Source organism: Rhinolophus sinicus, linkage group LG01 (genome assembly GCF_036562045.2).
Source record: "Rhinolophus sinicus isolate RSC01 linkage group LG01, ASM3656204v1, whole genome shotgun sequence".
Classification (NCBI taxonomy): Eukaryota; Metazoa; Chordata; class Mammalia; order Chiroptera; family Rhinolophidae; genus Rhinolophus; species Rhinolophus sinicus.
The window spans coordinates 176,862,801-176,881,320 of record NC_133751.1 but is presented as its reverse complement, the minus strand read 5'-3'; the positions used below and the strand labels follow the sequence as shown (position 1 = coordinate 176,881,320).

General features: G+C 36.4%; 1 protein-coding gene across 1 annotated transcript; it reads right to left on the bottom strand.

Moving 5' to 3' along the window:
• Positions 1-7,422: 7,422 nt before the first annotated feature.
• MARS2 (methionyl-tRNA synthetase 2, mitochondrial) lies at positions 7,423-17,455 on the bottom strand. Its single transcript, XM_074339706.1, has one exon. It carries the CDS (start codon positions 17,446-17,448, stop codon positions 15,607-15,609), a length of 1,842 nt encoding a protein of 613 aa, XP_074195807.1. The 5' UTR covers positions 17,449-17,455; the 3' UTR covers positions 7,423-15,606.
• Positions 17,456-18,520: the final 1,065 nt, after the last annotated feature.

Here is an 18,520-nt window from a genome sequence, read left to right as displayed (position 1 = left end):
TTTCTGCCAATAATGGCAGTACAGTATTTTCAAACAAATTACATATAACTCCTGCATATGAGAGTGTGTTTGCTGGATTTATGCTATATTTCACTATAAAAGAATAAATTGGGGTCACATACACAAAAATTCTTGGTGTCTTTCTCAGAGGTAGTGCTTGGATAGTATTAAAATACAGAATCGAAGGACTAGAAAAGACTTTAGGAAGGCATCCTATCCAACTTTGATATCATGCTTCAACATGCCCTATTGTTACAACAGTAAATTGCTGGCCCCTAGTCCTAAACTTGGACAAAAATGTATTCTGAAATCTCTATAGACTTAAAAGAGGAAAAGGGCAAAATTTTACCCAAAGGATGGATATAATATTCATAATTGGTACTGTTTCTTTCAACTCTGTTCAGCGTTTTCATTCCTGTGCATAAATTCCTAAAAGTATGTTATCAGCTTCTGTCCTTCCATGTTGAGTACCACTTTCTGATTAGCAGCTAGTTATTGCTGTTTGTCAGACTTGCTATATGTGTTTCTGTTTCTTTGCTTTTATGTATTGCATACATTTGCTAATATTTTTTGCATTTTCCTGGTTCCTCAGAAATCAAGTGCAATTCAAGATCACTTGTTTTATTTTTACACTGTCAATATTTTATTTCTCCTTTCCATGTGACATAATCCTTTAGTTTTCTGTATACTAGTTTCATGGCTATCTTGATGTTACCTACTTTCTGACCTGTCAGGATCTGCAAATATAAAATAACAGGCATAGATTTCAAACTAGTAAACTAACAAATTAAAGATTTCCTGCTTTATCATTCTTTTTAGTCATGCTGCTTTAAACAGTATCAACTAATATAATGTCAAGCTTGATTATATTGAAGATACATAGTAACAGGCCAAATAGTCGTTAAGAAATTTTATTTAGGCTAGTAAGTGGTGATATTATATTGACATCTGACTTATTTTAAAACATGTAATTAAAAATGTTTCCATCTACTGGTTTGTCAGTTTTCATCATTTGATATGTATTTTTTAGTTTGAAAAAGCCAATACTTGATTATTTACTAATACTTTGGTGAATAGTTTTCTTAGTGAGGCTAGTATGTTAACGTCAGTTTTGCATTTCTACCAAGGCTGTACCCATGAGTAAATGTCACTTAGTATTTATCTGAAGGTGATATGAGTCATTAGCATCATGGTATACTTCTTTCCTTTGGAAAACAGGTGTGAGAAGCTACCTCTCCATACTTAGGAATTAAAGCCCTTCCCTGATTCCCAGGCTGTCTTTTCCTCACTTCAGTGGTTTTACTTATTGGTTTTGTTCCTCATCAGAGAAAATTTGAGGAGCCACAGAACCTCACACTTCTTTGGGATGTACCTACAAGATTCTAGTGTGTCCTTACACCTAGAGAATTTCTAATAAGAAAGCCCTTTGATCAGATTATTACTTTTTTTTCTTCATTTCCTCCTTCGTGGAATAGAGAGGATAAAATAGATATCTGAGAGTTTTTTCCCCCCTGGGGAAAATAACACTTGTGAGGAGATGGTAGCCTTTTGTGTTGTTATTTTGTTTTATAAGGAGAGTCTGAAGTATAACGTCTTCAAAGTAAATGTCTCAAAGTTTTTAGCATTCATTTTCCTCCCATTACTTATCAACAAACTTTGTGACATTGTCTCTATGTCTTTGTCTTTGATAGGTTTCAGTGCTTCAAAAAGTTTTCCCTTTGGAAAATTCCAAGCTGAAAATAAAACTGTATTTTTCCTGTCCCATGAATTCCCTAAGCCAACCAGTTGTCCACTTTCAATCTGGAAAGAATTTCCTGTCTATTCATCTGTATATCTCCTTTCCAACTTGTTTTCCAAGTACCAGTATCCTTATTGTTTGAATCAATTGAAAAAACAAAACAAAACTGAGTGTGCTGACAATGAGAAAGTCTTGCTTTCATCTGGCTTTCCCTTTTCTGGCTAGTAGCATTCTGAGGCCCTCTATTGTTTATTTTGGATAGAATTTCTCCAAATTTTTAGACACTCTTGAGTCCTTCCTTATCTACCCAACGCAGTTAACTTTTTTGACTAAAAATGATAGCGCCTGAGGATATTAGCTATGTAGCCATTACTTAGGCACTGTCATCTCTGCTTTCATTTTCAAATATGACTCTAAAATGAAAGAAAAGAAATGCAGTCAAACACACTTAATTTTGGAAGAGTTTTGCCCAATTCCAATCATATTACCAGTGATACTTAAATTTACAATGTATTCCCACAAGAGATGTCTGTATTGAGCTAAATATATAATCTAATAATACCAATTTGAATTCTAGATTTTGGGAATAAAACCAAGAGAGAAAAAAGGATCTTTCCCTTCCTTGACTTCACTAAGAATAGTGTTAAAAGAGAATGCCTATTAACCCAAACATTTAATCCAATTTGGTAGAATTTCCATCAGCAAGCATAATGTAATGTGAAAAAATTCACGCAATGTGGAGAAAGATGTTTTTGGTTTAAGGAATCCAATTTAAAAGTAGCTAAGATTCATACTTAAGAGAGTGTCATTCTATTTTCACAGCTTTCCTCTCCTTCCATTCCTGAACCCACTAGTCCTCTTAAGCTCCATGTTATTCACAACGGTTTCTTATAATAACAAGGGGAGCATTTTAAAGTATGAAAAAAAGAGAACCAGGATAGCTTTTGCTTGAACATGGAATATGATATCATTTTAATCCTCAATTTCTTTTGCTTTATACATTATAAATATTATAAAATGAAATGTTAAAAGATGGTCAGGCATAGGTTATCTTTGTGTCTAATTCCTAAAGAGCAGATGCGACTAGAAAGGATATGTTAGTTAATAGACACCTTTTGGATCTGGATTTTATCTTGAGTTCAAAAAGGCTATCCTGTTTCCTCAAAGGATTTCATAGGTACAGTCCTACTGTGTGTTCTCCAAAAATAAGCCCCAGTTAAGATCGTCAGCCAGACAGATGCATTTAGTACGGTATGACAATGTACCAGAAGATGACATGACTGTATTTGAATAAATGTAGATTGTTATGCATGAAAATATAAGACATCCCCTGAAAATATGCCCTAATGCGTCTTTTGGAACAAAAATTAATATAAGACCCGGTCTTATTTTCGGGGAAACACTGTGGGTAATAATGAAATTTTGTGTTGTAACACAACAAATTTGTATTTTTTAAAGTTAAAAACTTTGTATAAATATTCTAACTCTGATTTAGGATATCAACCTAACACCTATAGAGTTCTTTATTCTAACTTTGATTTAGGATATAAACGTATACAACTCATTTCATCCATTTACTTGCTTCTTGAAAGTAACTTTCTAACTCATCGTCACTTTTGCTTAAATTTTGTATACTTGTTACAGAGAATTCAGGTTTCTTTATTTTCTTCTAAATGATGATTTGGGAAAATATCCAAATTTATTCTAATGATCATTTCTTCATATAAATCATCTAATTCATCTATTTTCTTTATTCAACATCCTTCAAACCAAACATCTTCATACACTTTAGGTAAAGATAACCAACAATATAGTTTCCGTTGACATGATTTAAACTCAGATCATGCAGTTCCAAAAGAATCTTGTCTCTACTGTTATAAAGTACAGTTTGTTCTATTAGGTTGGTGTAAAAGTAATTGCAATTTAACAGGTTAAAAAAAAATTTTGCAAAAACCACAATTACCTTTGCACCAACCTAATAGCCAGAAAAACTTGTAGTTAGGGTCTATCTGAATAGGATCATATGTAAGAATGTAACTACATCTTTTCTCAGAGATAATTACATTCTCAGAGACTTGCCAAGTTCCAATATGAATATCAGCTTTACCTTCTCTGAAATATGATTATTTTGATTCCGACCTGGAGTTCCTGTTCCCTAACTCATATTTCTTGAATCTCACTCCCACCTTCATTGATGAAGAGCAGACAGACTTGATTTGATTTTCTTTATAGAAATCAAGGCTGTTTACATATAGACAAATTTCTTTGATGTTTATCTATCATACCAAGTTGTCCTTTCATTTCTGTTCCTTGTAGTAGTCAGAAAGTTCGTGACTTTGCTGATCTCTACTCCAAGTTCTTATTATATGCAGAAATGATATATTCATCATTCAAATCAGGACACTTGAGAGTAAAAGGGGACACCAAAAATAATTGAAATAATTTTTGAAATATGTACTATTGACCAGCAAAGAAGTTTATCATATTTATAATCCTATAAAATCATTCTATTCAAAGACTATTTTTCAAAACTGAAACTCTAATACAATAGGTATAAACCTAGACTGTCCCAGAGAAATTGGGATGCAGGTTACCCTATGAATATATTACAAAATGAATGCAACACTAAACTGGGATCAAAACATAGAATATGAAAGGGATTAAGCCATGAGGCCTGAACTCCTCCTCTATTACTTTAACCCTTGAAACTTTATGGTTTCTGGTTTAACCATTGATACAGGTACTATATAAATAGAAATGTGTTCAGGTACAAGCCTGTTTCCCTATGTTATAAACATGAAATCATGGAATCATATAACTTAACTACAGAGTCAACAACTGTGGAATAAAGTCTTATAATATTGGTAACTTAACCTCTGTAACTAAATTTGCTATATTATTACTAGGTGGTTCTAAAGAAAAGCTTTGCTTAAGTCATTGAAGATTGTTTAAAGTCCATGATAATATTCTTTATAAAATTGTATTAACTTTGTTTATGTTGATGATAATCTGCTCTAAAATCATGCTTAAAATATCACATTTTTGCTTACCCTATTATTCCAAGGCAAGAATAACACCTTATATTTATATAGCACCTTACAATTTATAAGCACTTCACATACATTATCTCATTTTATCCACTTCTTAGTTTTGTGAGATAATCAGGCACTTTTTATAAGAGAAGGTGAGACGTAGAAAGGTTAACAAAATTGCCCAAGATGATATAACTGTTAAGTGGTAGGACCTAAAGTTTCTGATTACTAATAAATTGTCACCTATAAGGAGGCAAGTGATTTCTGGGGAGTGGGGGAAGGGGGGTGAGGGAATCTGCGTGGGGAATAGAGAACACAATATTTTCAGAAATAATTTTTATCTCATCCAAGAGTTATCTTTTGTTGGATCACTAAAATTAAATCTTACACAAATTAAATCTTAGACACAAATAAAATGTCTACTCTAATCCCTTAAGAATCTGGGAATCTGGATAAGAAAATATTTCAATTCTGAAATAAACAAATTGTGATAAACGTGAAACTGTTTATCACATAACCTAAGTATGAACAGTTTCTTAACCAAAACAGTGAAAATAGAATTATTCTAGATTATTAATGTGTTTTAGATTATTAATCAAACATTTTCTTTAAAAGTGTTGTGCAACTCAGCATTCTGGGAAGTAAAATAAGAAAGACAAGGTGAGAAGAAAGGCCTTCTAAATTATCCCAGAAAAACATCAGTCCCTCTGATAACAAAAGATATTTATAGGCGGTGCCATATATATATTTTGGGAACGTGATACATTTCTACAGGTTTTTGAAAGCATAAAGTCCACCAGCTTTTCTTCTTCTTTTCCATTCTTCTTGCTAATAGCTGCAATATAAGTATCAGTCTTTGTAGAAACCCTCCATATAGTATCTACTATTTTGGGAAAGGGTTATTATAGTTTAGTTTTCTTTTTTACATCCTAATGACAAGTACCAAACTCATGCCACTTTTCATACTAATAAAATATATATAAGATTAATGGATCATTAACAGAATTACCTATTGAAGTCTCCTTAGCTCAAAAATTGCAGCAGTAACTAAGGTTGCAGCAGTATCTATAACCTGATGTCATTAGAGTGAATTTTCTCACAACTGATTTTGATAACTATATTTTATAATATGTCATAAATGTTTCTTTTCTGGTTAGAAAACTGTTTTGTAACTTTGCAAAGTATCTTGAAGTGGTATGAATAAATTCTCTGTGTAATTGCATATTTAAAACATTTTTAACCCTAGAAGCATCTCAGTCTGATATGCCATAAAAGAAGAGTTAACATTATTGTGGTAATGACTTACTCCTTATAGTTATCTATTGTAGTATTGGCAAGTTGTTTCATTGTTAGTAGACATGTGCACTTTTGGTAGGTCAGTAGAGGAGCGTATGTGCCCAAATCCTGGAAAGTACAATGGTATATTAACAAATATGCCTCTAGAGAAATTTTGCTTTTTAGCTTAGAAGCTCCAGTTCCCTTTCCTGAATTATATATAAGTAAATAAATTTTAGAATAACTTCTAGAACACTTGGTATTAAATTTCTGTGTCAGATTCAGGTGGAGCAATTGATTTGGCCTACATGCTACTTCCAAAGTTCTATTCAGCTTTATGAAATAGGCTCCTTGATGCTTGCATTCTTCTTGGATCACATTCAAACTCAAATCATTTAAAGCAGGCAGAGCAAATGATGAGGTTTTTAGACAAAAGGATTTGGCTAAACACTGATGCTCTGAGGTAGGTATTTAGTCATTATAGACGCCTTAGCTGAAATTTTCCCATTTAAGTGTCTTGAGCAAAGCAGTATCTCCAACAATCCTTATGTTCAGCAGTGGATCAAATAAAAATCACTTATAAGAACAGAGTCTGTTCATTGAATGTTTCACTTATTAACAGCAGGATAAAATGTTAGTCTATTAACATTATTTTATTAATTTATTAATAAAATGTATTAATAATTCCTGATTTTCTCTGGATAGTTGCTTTCTCAGCCACAGGATCTAACTCTAATTTTGTGTATCACTAACTACATAAATCTTGTTTTTAAAAGTTTAGGGATGGCACAAAGGAAATATAACCTAATTTAGAAATACTATTAGATATGGCTATTCTCAGATCCTTTTTAGTGAGTGTTTTCATAGCCCTAGGATGCCTCCCTGTCCAGCTGCAGGTTATAAGGTAACCTATACGCTAATGGGAATTTCCTAAAGTACACCCTGTCTCCTCAGAATCCAAGCCCAGGTAATATTTTTTTTTCTTAAAATCTTTCCCTTAAGTAATTATAAGAACCACTTAAAATGCATTAAAATTCTAATTTTCTTGAAATCTCTTAATAGGAACCAAAGTTAAATTCTGTGAGAAGCTTTTCTCAACCTTCATCTGTGGGTTTGAAACCTCGATATTCTCGAAGCCCACAATTTCATCCCAGAAAAGATTTCAGAGCAGAGGATTCAATTCTTATTCCACCTTCCTCTATGGAACCTGTTAAGTAGAGTCTTGAATAACTGTTTTATCCAATAATAGAAAACAACTAGCCTCATGAGTGGTCTGGTAACAAATACGAGGTTTTTGGATGTGCTTAAAGTTAAATGTTTTCGCTTTTTTAAAGGAATTAAAGAAATATTAGTAGCCAGAACATTGAAGATGCAGGATAAAATCATGGTTTCCTTTATTAATTCACACACACTTAAGTAACATAGACTTGTAATCTGTAACAAATAGAACAAAGGTTTTACCTATAAAACAACAAATACCTTGAAAAAGTTGGTCATCATCTGGCTGTCTTATCAACATGGTAATGTCAAAAACAACCACTTAAAAAGATCTTTGGTGTTTGGATTTTTCAGCTTTGTTCCAGATGTTTCATATGTGTAGACATGGCCATGGCATACACAGACTAGATATAGCAACAGGCCATTTGGTGTAATATGGAAAATTTAAAAAAACACTACCTTGTTAGGGAGATAATACGGAAAAGATTCTAGCTTCTAATTATTTTGGTTTCACTGTATTTAAGTTTATATATATTTTACCTATATTAAATGTTTTTGATAAAACATTTCAAACTCTAGGTTTACATTAGAAATTTAGGCTGACATTAATACATATAAAAATAATTTGTACATATATGAAAATACATCATATTATGACCATTTATTTTATACCAGTCATTATGGATAAATTGGAAACTATTCTTAAATATACTTAAAAATATCTCCGTATCTATTTCTGGCCCTCTTTTGTCATTCATACAACAAGGGTTCTTAGAGCATCTTAGCAAGTATAAGCATTCACTGCATATATCATGTCAGATTGAAAACATATTTCTTCCTTTTAACACAGTGACACTGTCAATATTCCTTTTTATCTTTGATTCAGGTCTTAGTTTGTGATATTTCTAGGTTTTCAGAACATTAAACTTAAATAAAACTTACACATAACATTTCACCTTATAAATACAAAGAAGCTATGATTCTTTGCTCTTACAGAACTGAAAGTTTTTTACAAGTGAAAAATGCCACACTAAGTAGAACTTTTAAAATTAAAAAATGGCCATGCCAACTTTCTTTAAATGCCGCCTGTTTCATATATATATATATATATATATATATATATATATATATATATATAAAAACTTCTATAAAAACAATATATTCCTTTTATAGGAGATTGGATTAATAATAAAACAATAAAGTTATGTAAATAAGCAATATTTAAATTGACTACATAGAATTTGTTCTGGCATTTTTGAAATTTGATTGCACAATACTAGGAGTCTTATTTTTTTCACCATTTTAATTTCATATTTACCCCAAGACCTAAAACTGGTTGGTAATTCTGTTGGGAAAGAATAAGAATTATATATTAAAACCTTGTAATATTAGGAAGATAACCCCATTATAACTTAATTTTTTTATCCTGTCTTATAAAGGATAATAAACTATCCATTGATGTATATATATATTTTAGATACATTGCCAAAATGTTTCTGGACTAAATATTTAAGTTGAGCAATAAACTGTAATAACATAGTTATATTAAAGAATATTCTGGCATATCCTAAGGCCACTCCATCTATTAAGAATATTTTATTTTGCTATATTTATTTTGAAAGTAACACGGTATGAGTTAAGGTCCAGTGTTCTATAATTAGAGCTCTTGTCAAAAATATCATGAAACAATCTAGTACTCCATTTGTCTGGTGTTTTCAGTATTGAATAGTCTTTGCTTTATGAAAATCTTTATAAATTCCTTTATTGATTTTTTAAGGCAATCAAAAAATGCCACATATTATTTGTAATGCATCAGTCTGATTCTATCAGCAAGTCATAATCTACCATGCAAAAAAAATACTGAAAAAGTGCCCATCATGCCTTGCTAACTATGGGACTGTGTTGCTTGAATTTAAACAAAGTTCTGAAGAAATCATTTAAAGCACAGAATAATGATGTAGGTATTTTTGGCCTTCCAAGTTTGCAAGGACTTTCATACCTTTTGTTACATTTTTAAAAATACAATTTAAATAACTAAGAGTTCTATATAAACAGGTTTTATCACACTTCTTCAAGGTGTAGCCCATGTCCAACATAATAGCTACATTTCATAAAAAATATAAAATATAACAGAGTAGTCTTAAGCAATCCACAATAAAGTCTCTAACTTGGGGAAATTAGAACACGTTTTGACTGTCATATATGAGATTATAATTTACCAGGAATTATCCAATATGTGACATTTTAGCTAACAGTGATATTTGCTTTGGTAAGAACTGGAGTCAAAAGGTGTTTAATCTGGTTGCTGCAGGCTTGTTAGGAAAGATGTCATAAAAATACAGTAATAAGTGTTCAGTAAATTCATAGAACATAAATTGTTAGTAAATAGATGTCTATTAAGTTCATTTGTATTAAAACTGTTATGTATGAAATGAAAAGTTTCAGTGTTTGTAACCCCTAATAAAATTATTTGGCCTTGTTATTATAATAGTTAATTCAAATAAAACTTCTGAATATTGATATGTTTTCATGTATAGATATAAATGTGTATTTTAAGTATCAATTAGTAAAATGTTATTTCAAAATACTTAAGGTTCATGAATTTATGATAACATACTTTCACTTAGGGAACTGTTAGAGTCAAGAATTTAGAGCACTGTTCTGAAAATAAGAAACAAAATAATCTTAAGGAAAAAGAAAAATAGAGACTATTAGAGTTATTAAAATTTTTTTAAATTTATACCAGCACGCATAAACTGGCTTAGGATAATAAAGGAAACTCCTAAAAGGAAAAGAGAACTATATCATTCTAAGTATCTATTTCGGCAGTCATCTGTTTCACAATCTAGCTTTCAAAAACTATTAATTCCTCATCTTGAAACACTCATTGATGTATTTCAATTAAGGATTCTTATTTAGATTAGTTCTCATCTTCAGGTCTTTGGATCTGATTATACGACTTCCTCTTCCCCACAACAGACTGCCGTCAACTTCAGTAGATACTCATGATTGTGGTGCTGGTGCGAAGGAGGGTGCTAAAGCTCTGGCACCAAGACAAGTCTGAGTCTAGGCTCTCCTGTTTTACAAACTGTATAACCTTACCCAAGTTACTTAATCTCTGTGACTCAATTTCTCATCAGTTAAACAGAGAAAGAATAATACCTCACAGAGTTGATGGGGAAAGTGAGCAAACACAAATGATGAACATAGAACTGTTGGTTCTCTCCCTTCAACTTTGCTTATTACTGAACGAACAATTAGAAAATGTGGCAAAATTGTGGCCGTGAGATTCTCCCTTTTTCATAATCCATAGATTTACTGAACAGATAGAATAGTTGCTGACATTTCTATTCAAAAAGCAAATTATTTGCCATGAGGCATGCATGGAAGACAAAATTTTAGTCACAAAACCTTGCCTGAGATAACATTTTTATTTTTTTCACACTTAGCAGTGATGATCCACTTGGTAGTGAGCATTCAAGACTGAAATGCGAATGTCCAGTGTAAGTTACTGTATTTTTACTTTCTCATTGCATGGTTCCTCTGAACTCATGAAAGGCAGTTTAATTTTTTTGTACATTTCCTTTCTTTTCAATTTTAGCTTTAGCTTTTTACATTTTGAGGCTATGTTATTCAATCATACAAGTTCATAATTCTTATAATTTGTTGATATATTATTCCTTTTATAGTTTCACTTTATCTTTAGTAATGGTTTTCCCTTCAATATAGATTGTCTACTGTTAAGACACCAGCTTTCTTTTGGTTAATATATGCCTAGTGTTTCTTCATGTTGTATTTTCTGTTATGTTTAAGCATTTAACTTTTAACTACATATAGCTAACTTTTTAAATATAAACTTGAACACTGCTGTCTTTTGGCAAAAGATTCATCCTATGATGTTTTAATTATAATTACTGATACATTTGTATTCTGCTGTATTATGGGTTTTCTTTTACAGTATTTATTTTTCTTTGCCCTTTTTTTCTCTTTCCTGTCTTCTGTCTGATTGAGTTTTCTTTAACATTTATTTTTATTTGACTTAAAAGAAATACACTCTATTTGTATTATTTTAGTGATTAACCCAAATGTATATCATGCTTATTAACTCTATATTTTTTATATTTATAGCTTTTTAACTAATACACTTCTGGATTAGTTCAAAGAAAGCCAAATTACTGAAGCTATCTTATTGAATGTGTTTTAAAGATATTACCCTTTTAAAAATATTTTAATCAGGAAAAATGTGTAAAGTAGTCAAATTTTTATTGACTGTATTGAATTAAGAGAATAGAACAATAATTCCAATCTATAACAGTTGATCATAAACTAGTTTTTGAAGATTCATCTTCATGTTAAATTGCACAAACCAGTGACTGTCAACTAATGAGGGGTACACACACACAAGGCACAGCCTTAGGAGTGGTATAGCATAAGGAGGTTAGTATCATTTTGGTACCAAATGGGTTAGTCCCTTCCCCTCAAGCTCCAATTACTTCTTGGTGATAGAAGAAAGCAGCTTAGGGCTGGGCTTCTTTTATTCTCTGTCTCAAAAAAGAATAAGACAGTCTGCTCAGAAAGTTAAAATCCCCACTAATTAACCTTAATTAACTCAGTTGTTACTCTTGTGGCCCTTCCAGCAATGTTAACCACCAAATTTGTTTGTTACTATTGAGAAAAGTTAACCAATCCTATCCAAAGTTCCTAAAAGAGGAGGGGCAGGGCAAGCTGTGTAGTGCAGTACTTCATACTGTCTTAGTTTCGCAAGGGGCTCACAGGCTTTCTTCAAGAACTGATCCTTCTAACCTGTGCTCTTGGTTACCTTAACTTGTGCCCTAGCTCCCCCCAGGCTCTTGGAACTAGTAAACCTTTGCTGCAAAAATAGACACATGGCTCTCAATATGTCCACACCCTTTTAGGTCCACTGATAAATTATTCACTCTGGCAAAAGAGCGCAAGGACCACCAAGATTTACAGTACCCCAGACCTCACCAACAAAAACAGTGCTTCTATATCTGGTAGAACTATGGGGGAATTGCCTCCAGGAGGCAAATGTAAATTTATCATACAGGAGCTTGATGAACCAAATCTTGGTTAAGAGGCATGCTCTCCCATAACTCAAGGTTACACTAATGCAGGCCAACACTGTAACTACATACTCACTGAGGGTAGGGCAGTCAGGGGTCCAGGAAACCATCCCTCCCATAATGCCCAAGGAGGAATCTGTTGAATGCCTGGTACTACCATGTGCTGCCCAAGCTACTTTAGGATTGTAAGTCATCCAACTACTGCCTTTACTTCGGTTTTGGAACTTCCCAGATCTATGTCCCAAAGAGCTATGTCCCAATCACAGGTACAGTGTGCAAAAAACAAGACCTGTGCCCCAGTGCCCATATTGCAGTGTAGGCCATCCCGAGTACTTTTGCATCAACGTAATAGTCAATTTAACAAGCTCTTCCCAGCCCCTACAGTCACACAGTCCTTAAGAGAAAAATGATATGGCCTACTTCCAAAATAACTGGGATTTCAGTGAAATCAAAGATTGTTACCTATTTCTTGTTCCTGTATTCTTGACCTCCATATAGCCACAGGTCTTCTGACCTCAGAGGTTCCTAATCTATGAGTTCACTTGTGCAATAGCCCTCCAATATACAGTGGCACCACTTAACGTATACATTGCCCACAACTTTTGCATGACTTCACAGAGAACTGTAGTCTACGGAGTTGACAGCTTATTATTACTACTATAATGTAAACACCTGATCAGTGCTCTATCATAGCCTCCTGCAACACTGCCTCCAAGAATAACCTAAAATGAAAATTTGAGAGCTTCAGGGTAGTACTTGGGAGAAACTTCCTTTCTGGTCAAAGGATCCATAGATGCCAGGTAAGGTGTTAACAGTTCTGGAGTAGGGGCATTCTTAGATGTCTATAAATTTATCATCATCATCTCCCGGAAGTAGTTAGGATGCCCTCTTCGAAGTGCATGCCCTCCAGTTTTAAGTTTTACTTGCCATTCTTAAATATTAAGTACCCAAAGGACATTTGCTTTACCTCCTACAGAAAATCCAACTGGTTCATCTTCCATATCACCACAGAATAAGTCAGATCAAACCATGCCTCTCCACGCAAAATATCTTGTCTTTTGTAATAACTATGCCCTCTCCTTTTTGGTTCCCCTATTTTATTGTGCCCTCCAGTAGCACAAATATTCTGATAGCCAGTCAAATGCCTGCACAAATGACAGACACACAAGAGACCCCATTAACACCCAGAAAGCCAAGGTCCAGTGTATTGACCAGTACTACTAGGTCATAGGAAAGAAGATACTTTCTCTATGTGATAGAACTGTAAGACTGCTAAAAGGGCAGAGGTTAGTTACCAATTCCACTGGTTTTCCAAGTCTGTTTTCCTTTATCCACCTTTTTCACCACTCGACTCTGTCCAGCCCTAGGAGATATTATACTCCATCCTAGGTCTTAGTAATCTGCCTTAGTAATTGCAGCAGGTAACTAAAATACGTCATATGGAAAGCCCAGGATTCCATTAAGAATAATGGTCTCAAGGAACATTTGTAGAAACAGTCCTTCCACCTTTAGAATGCCTTTCCACCTTTATAGTATTCTAAAGGTGGAAGGACTGCCTTCCACCTTTTTAAACACTGCCTTCAAGCAGTGTTTCCAAGCAAACAAAAATCTCTCATCACACTGATAAACAGAAACTGGAATTGAACTGTAGCACGTAGAATAAATCCGGGGGAATGAGCAGCGCAACAGTTTACTTCACAGTGAGGCCTCTCCGCTTGCTACCATGCTTAGAATGGCTATTTCAAGGCAAGTTCTCATTTTAAACTTCGGCCTAGCTGTCCAATCACCTATGAGATACAACGCTGGCTTACTGTGTTGCAGCCATTGTATAAATTGATACCTTAACATTTTCTCTGTGATGTTCTCTTATGGAGCCTTAAGAGATCCCTAAATCCAATTTGAGATTCTTGGAGCATTGATCATTCCTCCCTTCACCATCACCTTCAACAAATGCAACAAAACAGATCTGAATAAGGTACTTAACAAACTTTTAAACTTTAATAACAAGTTAAAATAGGAAAAGAAATCAGTAAAAACTACTTAATGGGGTGTCCAGTTAGCTCAGTTGGTTAGAGCATGGTGCTGATAACACCAAGGTTGCCAGTTCGATTCCCGCATGGGCCCTCCTTAAAAAAAGGAGCTGCACCCTCCTTAAAAAAAAACAAAAAAAACTTAAAAGTAAATGTATTAACCTTTACAATAACTATTCCATAATTTCTATATTGTATTTAGATCCTGACTGACCAAAAGAAATCATATAAGGTAAATTATGTATGTGAATAACAAAATTAAGACTAAGAAATACAAAGAAAATAATGCCCTTTTGATCTAATTTTTTTAAATCATACTTCTAAATCTGTTATTAAAGTTTAAAATGTTTAACACACCAAGTACCTGAAGAGAGCTTTACGATTTATCATAGATAGGCCAAACAAGCTTGATACATTTACTTATTAGCTTACTAAATATTTAGAGTAAATGTCCTTTTTCAGTAGTCTGAAAAAAACTGAGGATTTTGATATTTTTTATTGCTTTCTGTAAAGCAGCAGTGGTTGCAGTTACCCCTTGTGTTAAGAAAAGCAATTAAAAAAATTTTAATTCTGCGAAATTAGAAAAGCAGAAAACTAATTCTAAAGATTCTGAAACCTGTGTTAAGTAATTCAATGTGAGACTAGAGCCATCTAGTGGTTGAAGTGTAATGTTACAAAGCACAACTATTGAACAAAGTACAGGGAGTCATGGTTTTAAAAACCAATAATAAAAAACGTGGGCAAAAATCATCTAGTCTAAGACACTGATTTTTAAAGGTTTACTGAAAGAATCTCTTTTTAACAGGAGATCCAACCTATTATAACAAAGTAGGACTAAAAGTTGAGATATGGAGCCTCCAATCCCCACACCAATTTGTCCAGCAGAGGCCAGGCCAATGGAAAACAAGCCATGAGAGGTAGTCTGGGCAAATAACTATTGTTTGAAAGGAGGCACCATGAGAAGGTATAGTATCAGCAAGATTGTCTCTTACCCATCTTTCCCTAGAGACATCTTAGGGACACTGGTGAGCAAAGGACAGTGGTTAATGGGCACAGAGAACTAGAGTAGGGAGTAGGCAACAGACAGGTTACAAACCTCTTTTCACAGGGACATCACTTACGTGCTCATTTGATGGAACACTTTAGAAAACATTAGTATAACTTAACTGAAAATGCAAAATAAGAAAGTAACACATTTGCTTTTTTGCAAGCCAGTAAGAGCTGAGTTTCTAGGTCCTATGGGCTTTCACCAACCAGGCCCTGGACTGGTCCAGGCGTGGAAACAAGAGCCCACTTTCAGGTCCCAGCCTCCTCCCTTCAAAAGGGCAAGAATGTCCATAAAATCGAGGCAAGAAATAGAGCTCTCCAAGGCCCCTCTCTGTGGCAGAGACCCCCAGCCTGGAGAGCAACTTGTCAGCTAGGCTTGGGGTGACAGGCTGGAGCAGAGTTCCAAAGACTCGCAAACATTCTAAGGCCACATGAAGCACAGTACCCAACCAGGGAGCATCCACTGGGCTCTCCCAGTTCAACTTCCATGGTGCATGCCTTTGGACAAAGCCATTAGTTTGCCGTACACAGCTGGACACTGCCTCCAGAGCCTTATAGATCTGGAAGTTAGCATAGTGGTCTGCTACCTGCTTGGGCAAAGTGGCCACTGCGCTCACTAGAGCATAGTCGTCTGCCTGAGCACGAGCTGATGGCCCCACCAACCCTGGCTCCCTGGGAAAACAGGTAGAGCAGAAGGCCGGGTAGGTCCCAGAAGGATTTATTCTATTAGCAGTGCATCGGTTCAAGAGACCTCCCAAAGCATCTGCCAGCTCAGAGTCTAACAACTTGACCACCTTTTCATCATAGTAATCACAGTCCCAGTTGGGGACGCCCTGACGAAGGAGAAAGTAGCGAAAGCCATCCACAGTATAGCGGTCAAGGCAAGTCCTGGGATCCACCACGTTGCCCAAACTCTTAGACATCTTTTGGCCACAGACTGTCCAGTGAGAATGGACATAGATGCGGTGCGGTGGGTTCATGCCGGCGCCTAAGAGGAGGGCAGGCCAATAGATAGCATGGAATTTAAGAATGTCCTTGCCTATGATATGAGAGGTGCTTGGCCACCAAGACTTGAACTCAGCATTCGGGTAGCCAATGACAGTAAGGTAGTTGACCAAGGCATCCAGCCATACGTAGATGGTCTGCGAATCATCCCCGGGCACCGGAATGCCCCAGTGTAGGTGGCTACTCCTGCGAGAGACTGACAGGTCCGGCAGCTCCTCTTCCAGCCACTGAAGGACTGTGTGATGGAATGGCTCGGGGGTGATCGCCTGAGGGTCGTCCCGCAGCCACCGCTGGAGCGGCTCCCGGAATTGGGAAAGCCTGAAAAGGTAGTTTTCTTCCTTGGTCCAGGAGACCGGGTGCCCGCTCTCGAGAGATACAGGACATGAATCCCCCGACGGGCCCGGATGCAAGGTGACCTTGGTCTCAGGCAGGAAGCACTCGTCGGAAGCGCAATACCAACCTTCATAGAGCCCCTTGTACAGCAGACCTCGAGCCTTCAGCACTCCCCAGAAGTGCTGCACAGCCAGCCGGTGCCGGGCCTCGGTGGTGCGGATGAAGTCGGTGGAGGAGATGCCAGCGTCCCGGAAGAGCTGCTGGAACTGGGCCGAAACTCGGTCGCACAGCTCGGTCGGGGCCAGGCCCGCAGCGGCTGCTGCCTGCTGAATCTTCAGGCCGTGCTCGTCGGTCCCTGTGGAGAATCGCGTGGCGGCGGCGCTGGGAACTCGGAGGCGACGGTAGCGGCACAGGGCGTCCGCCAGTAACGCCGAGTACAGGTGTCCAATGTGCGGCGCCGCGTTCACATAGAATATGGGTGTCGTGAAGTAGGCGTGCGCATCGTGCGCTTGGTCGCGGGCACCTGGAGGGCCCGAACCGTAGAGGCGTGGGTTAGAGGGCGCCAGGAGCGAGACCCTACCCGCCAGTGCGCGTCCTAGCAACCGCAAGACAGAAATTCGCAGCATGGTGCCGGCCGGGCCCAAACGGCGGAGTGGGCGTTCTGGAAGCACGTGTGAGGGGCGCATGCGCAGCCGAGCCGCACCGCCGCTTCCGGCCGGAAAACTAATGGAGAGCAGCCGGAGCCTCCGCCCTCGGCCGCCGCGCCCGCGAGTCTCCTCCCTGCGCGGGTCGCCGACCTTGCGGCTGTGAATTGCTGCTGCGCGCTACGGATGCAGCTAGCTTAGGTGAACTGGACTTAGGGGAGGTTATGAAAGCGGATAAAATAAATCTTTATCTTTCCATAACATCCTGTGTGTCCTGCTTTGGGTTGAAATTTTGTATTTACAGAGCTGTTTTCCTCTCTAGGCTGAACTGCTTGTGGGCAAGAATTTTGTATTAGGGCAATTCTCAAGCCCCAGTCAGTGACTGGCACATTGCAGGACACAGAGTATGCCTTCTTCATGGGCCCTGGTCATCGGAGGGCTCCGAAATATCATCTAAATTTTATCTCAGAACCTAGTGGACACAATCTGGGAGGAAGGAAGACAAATAATTACCTAGGGTACTTGAAGGAAGGATAAGAACTGAAAAAGTAAAGGAAATCTTTAAACACGCTCCTTTTTTACTTAATCGACAAAAGAGGTAGATTTGTGATGTGCCAAGTCTGCCAAACATTTAGATCTGGGGATGTGGAATGCAGTATGTTGTCACTGTGTGCGTGAGCGAGAATCAATCTTCCAATTTATTTCTCAAAGTAATTAGTAATTTTCTTTTTAAATGGTCTTGAGGTTCTTAGAGCAGGTTTTTTTCAAGTTTGCTTTTATTAACGGAACCCTAACTCCTTTGGAGGGGCATGCCTTAGGAGCCCAGAATTGGAGTAATATTACTCTGCTTCATTACATGCTCTCATCTTTGGTCTATGACTAGCCATCTTTTTTTTTTTTTTTTTAGTTTAAATACTATATTCATTTCATAATAAAATGGAAAGGAATACCTGTGAACCCACAACTCAAACTAAGAACTAGAAGTGGTTCTCTTAAAGTGGTCCCAGAATAGCAGCTTTAGCATCAACCTGGGACCTCATTACAAATGCATATTCTTAGGCCACACACACACCCCTACTCAATCAGAAACTCGGGGGCTGGGACCCAGCAATCT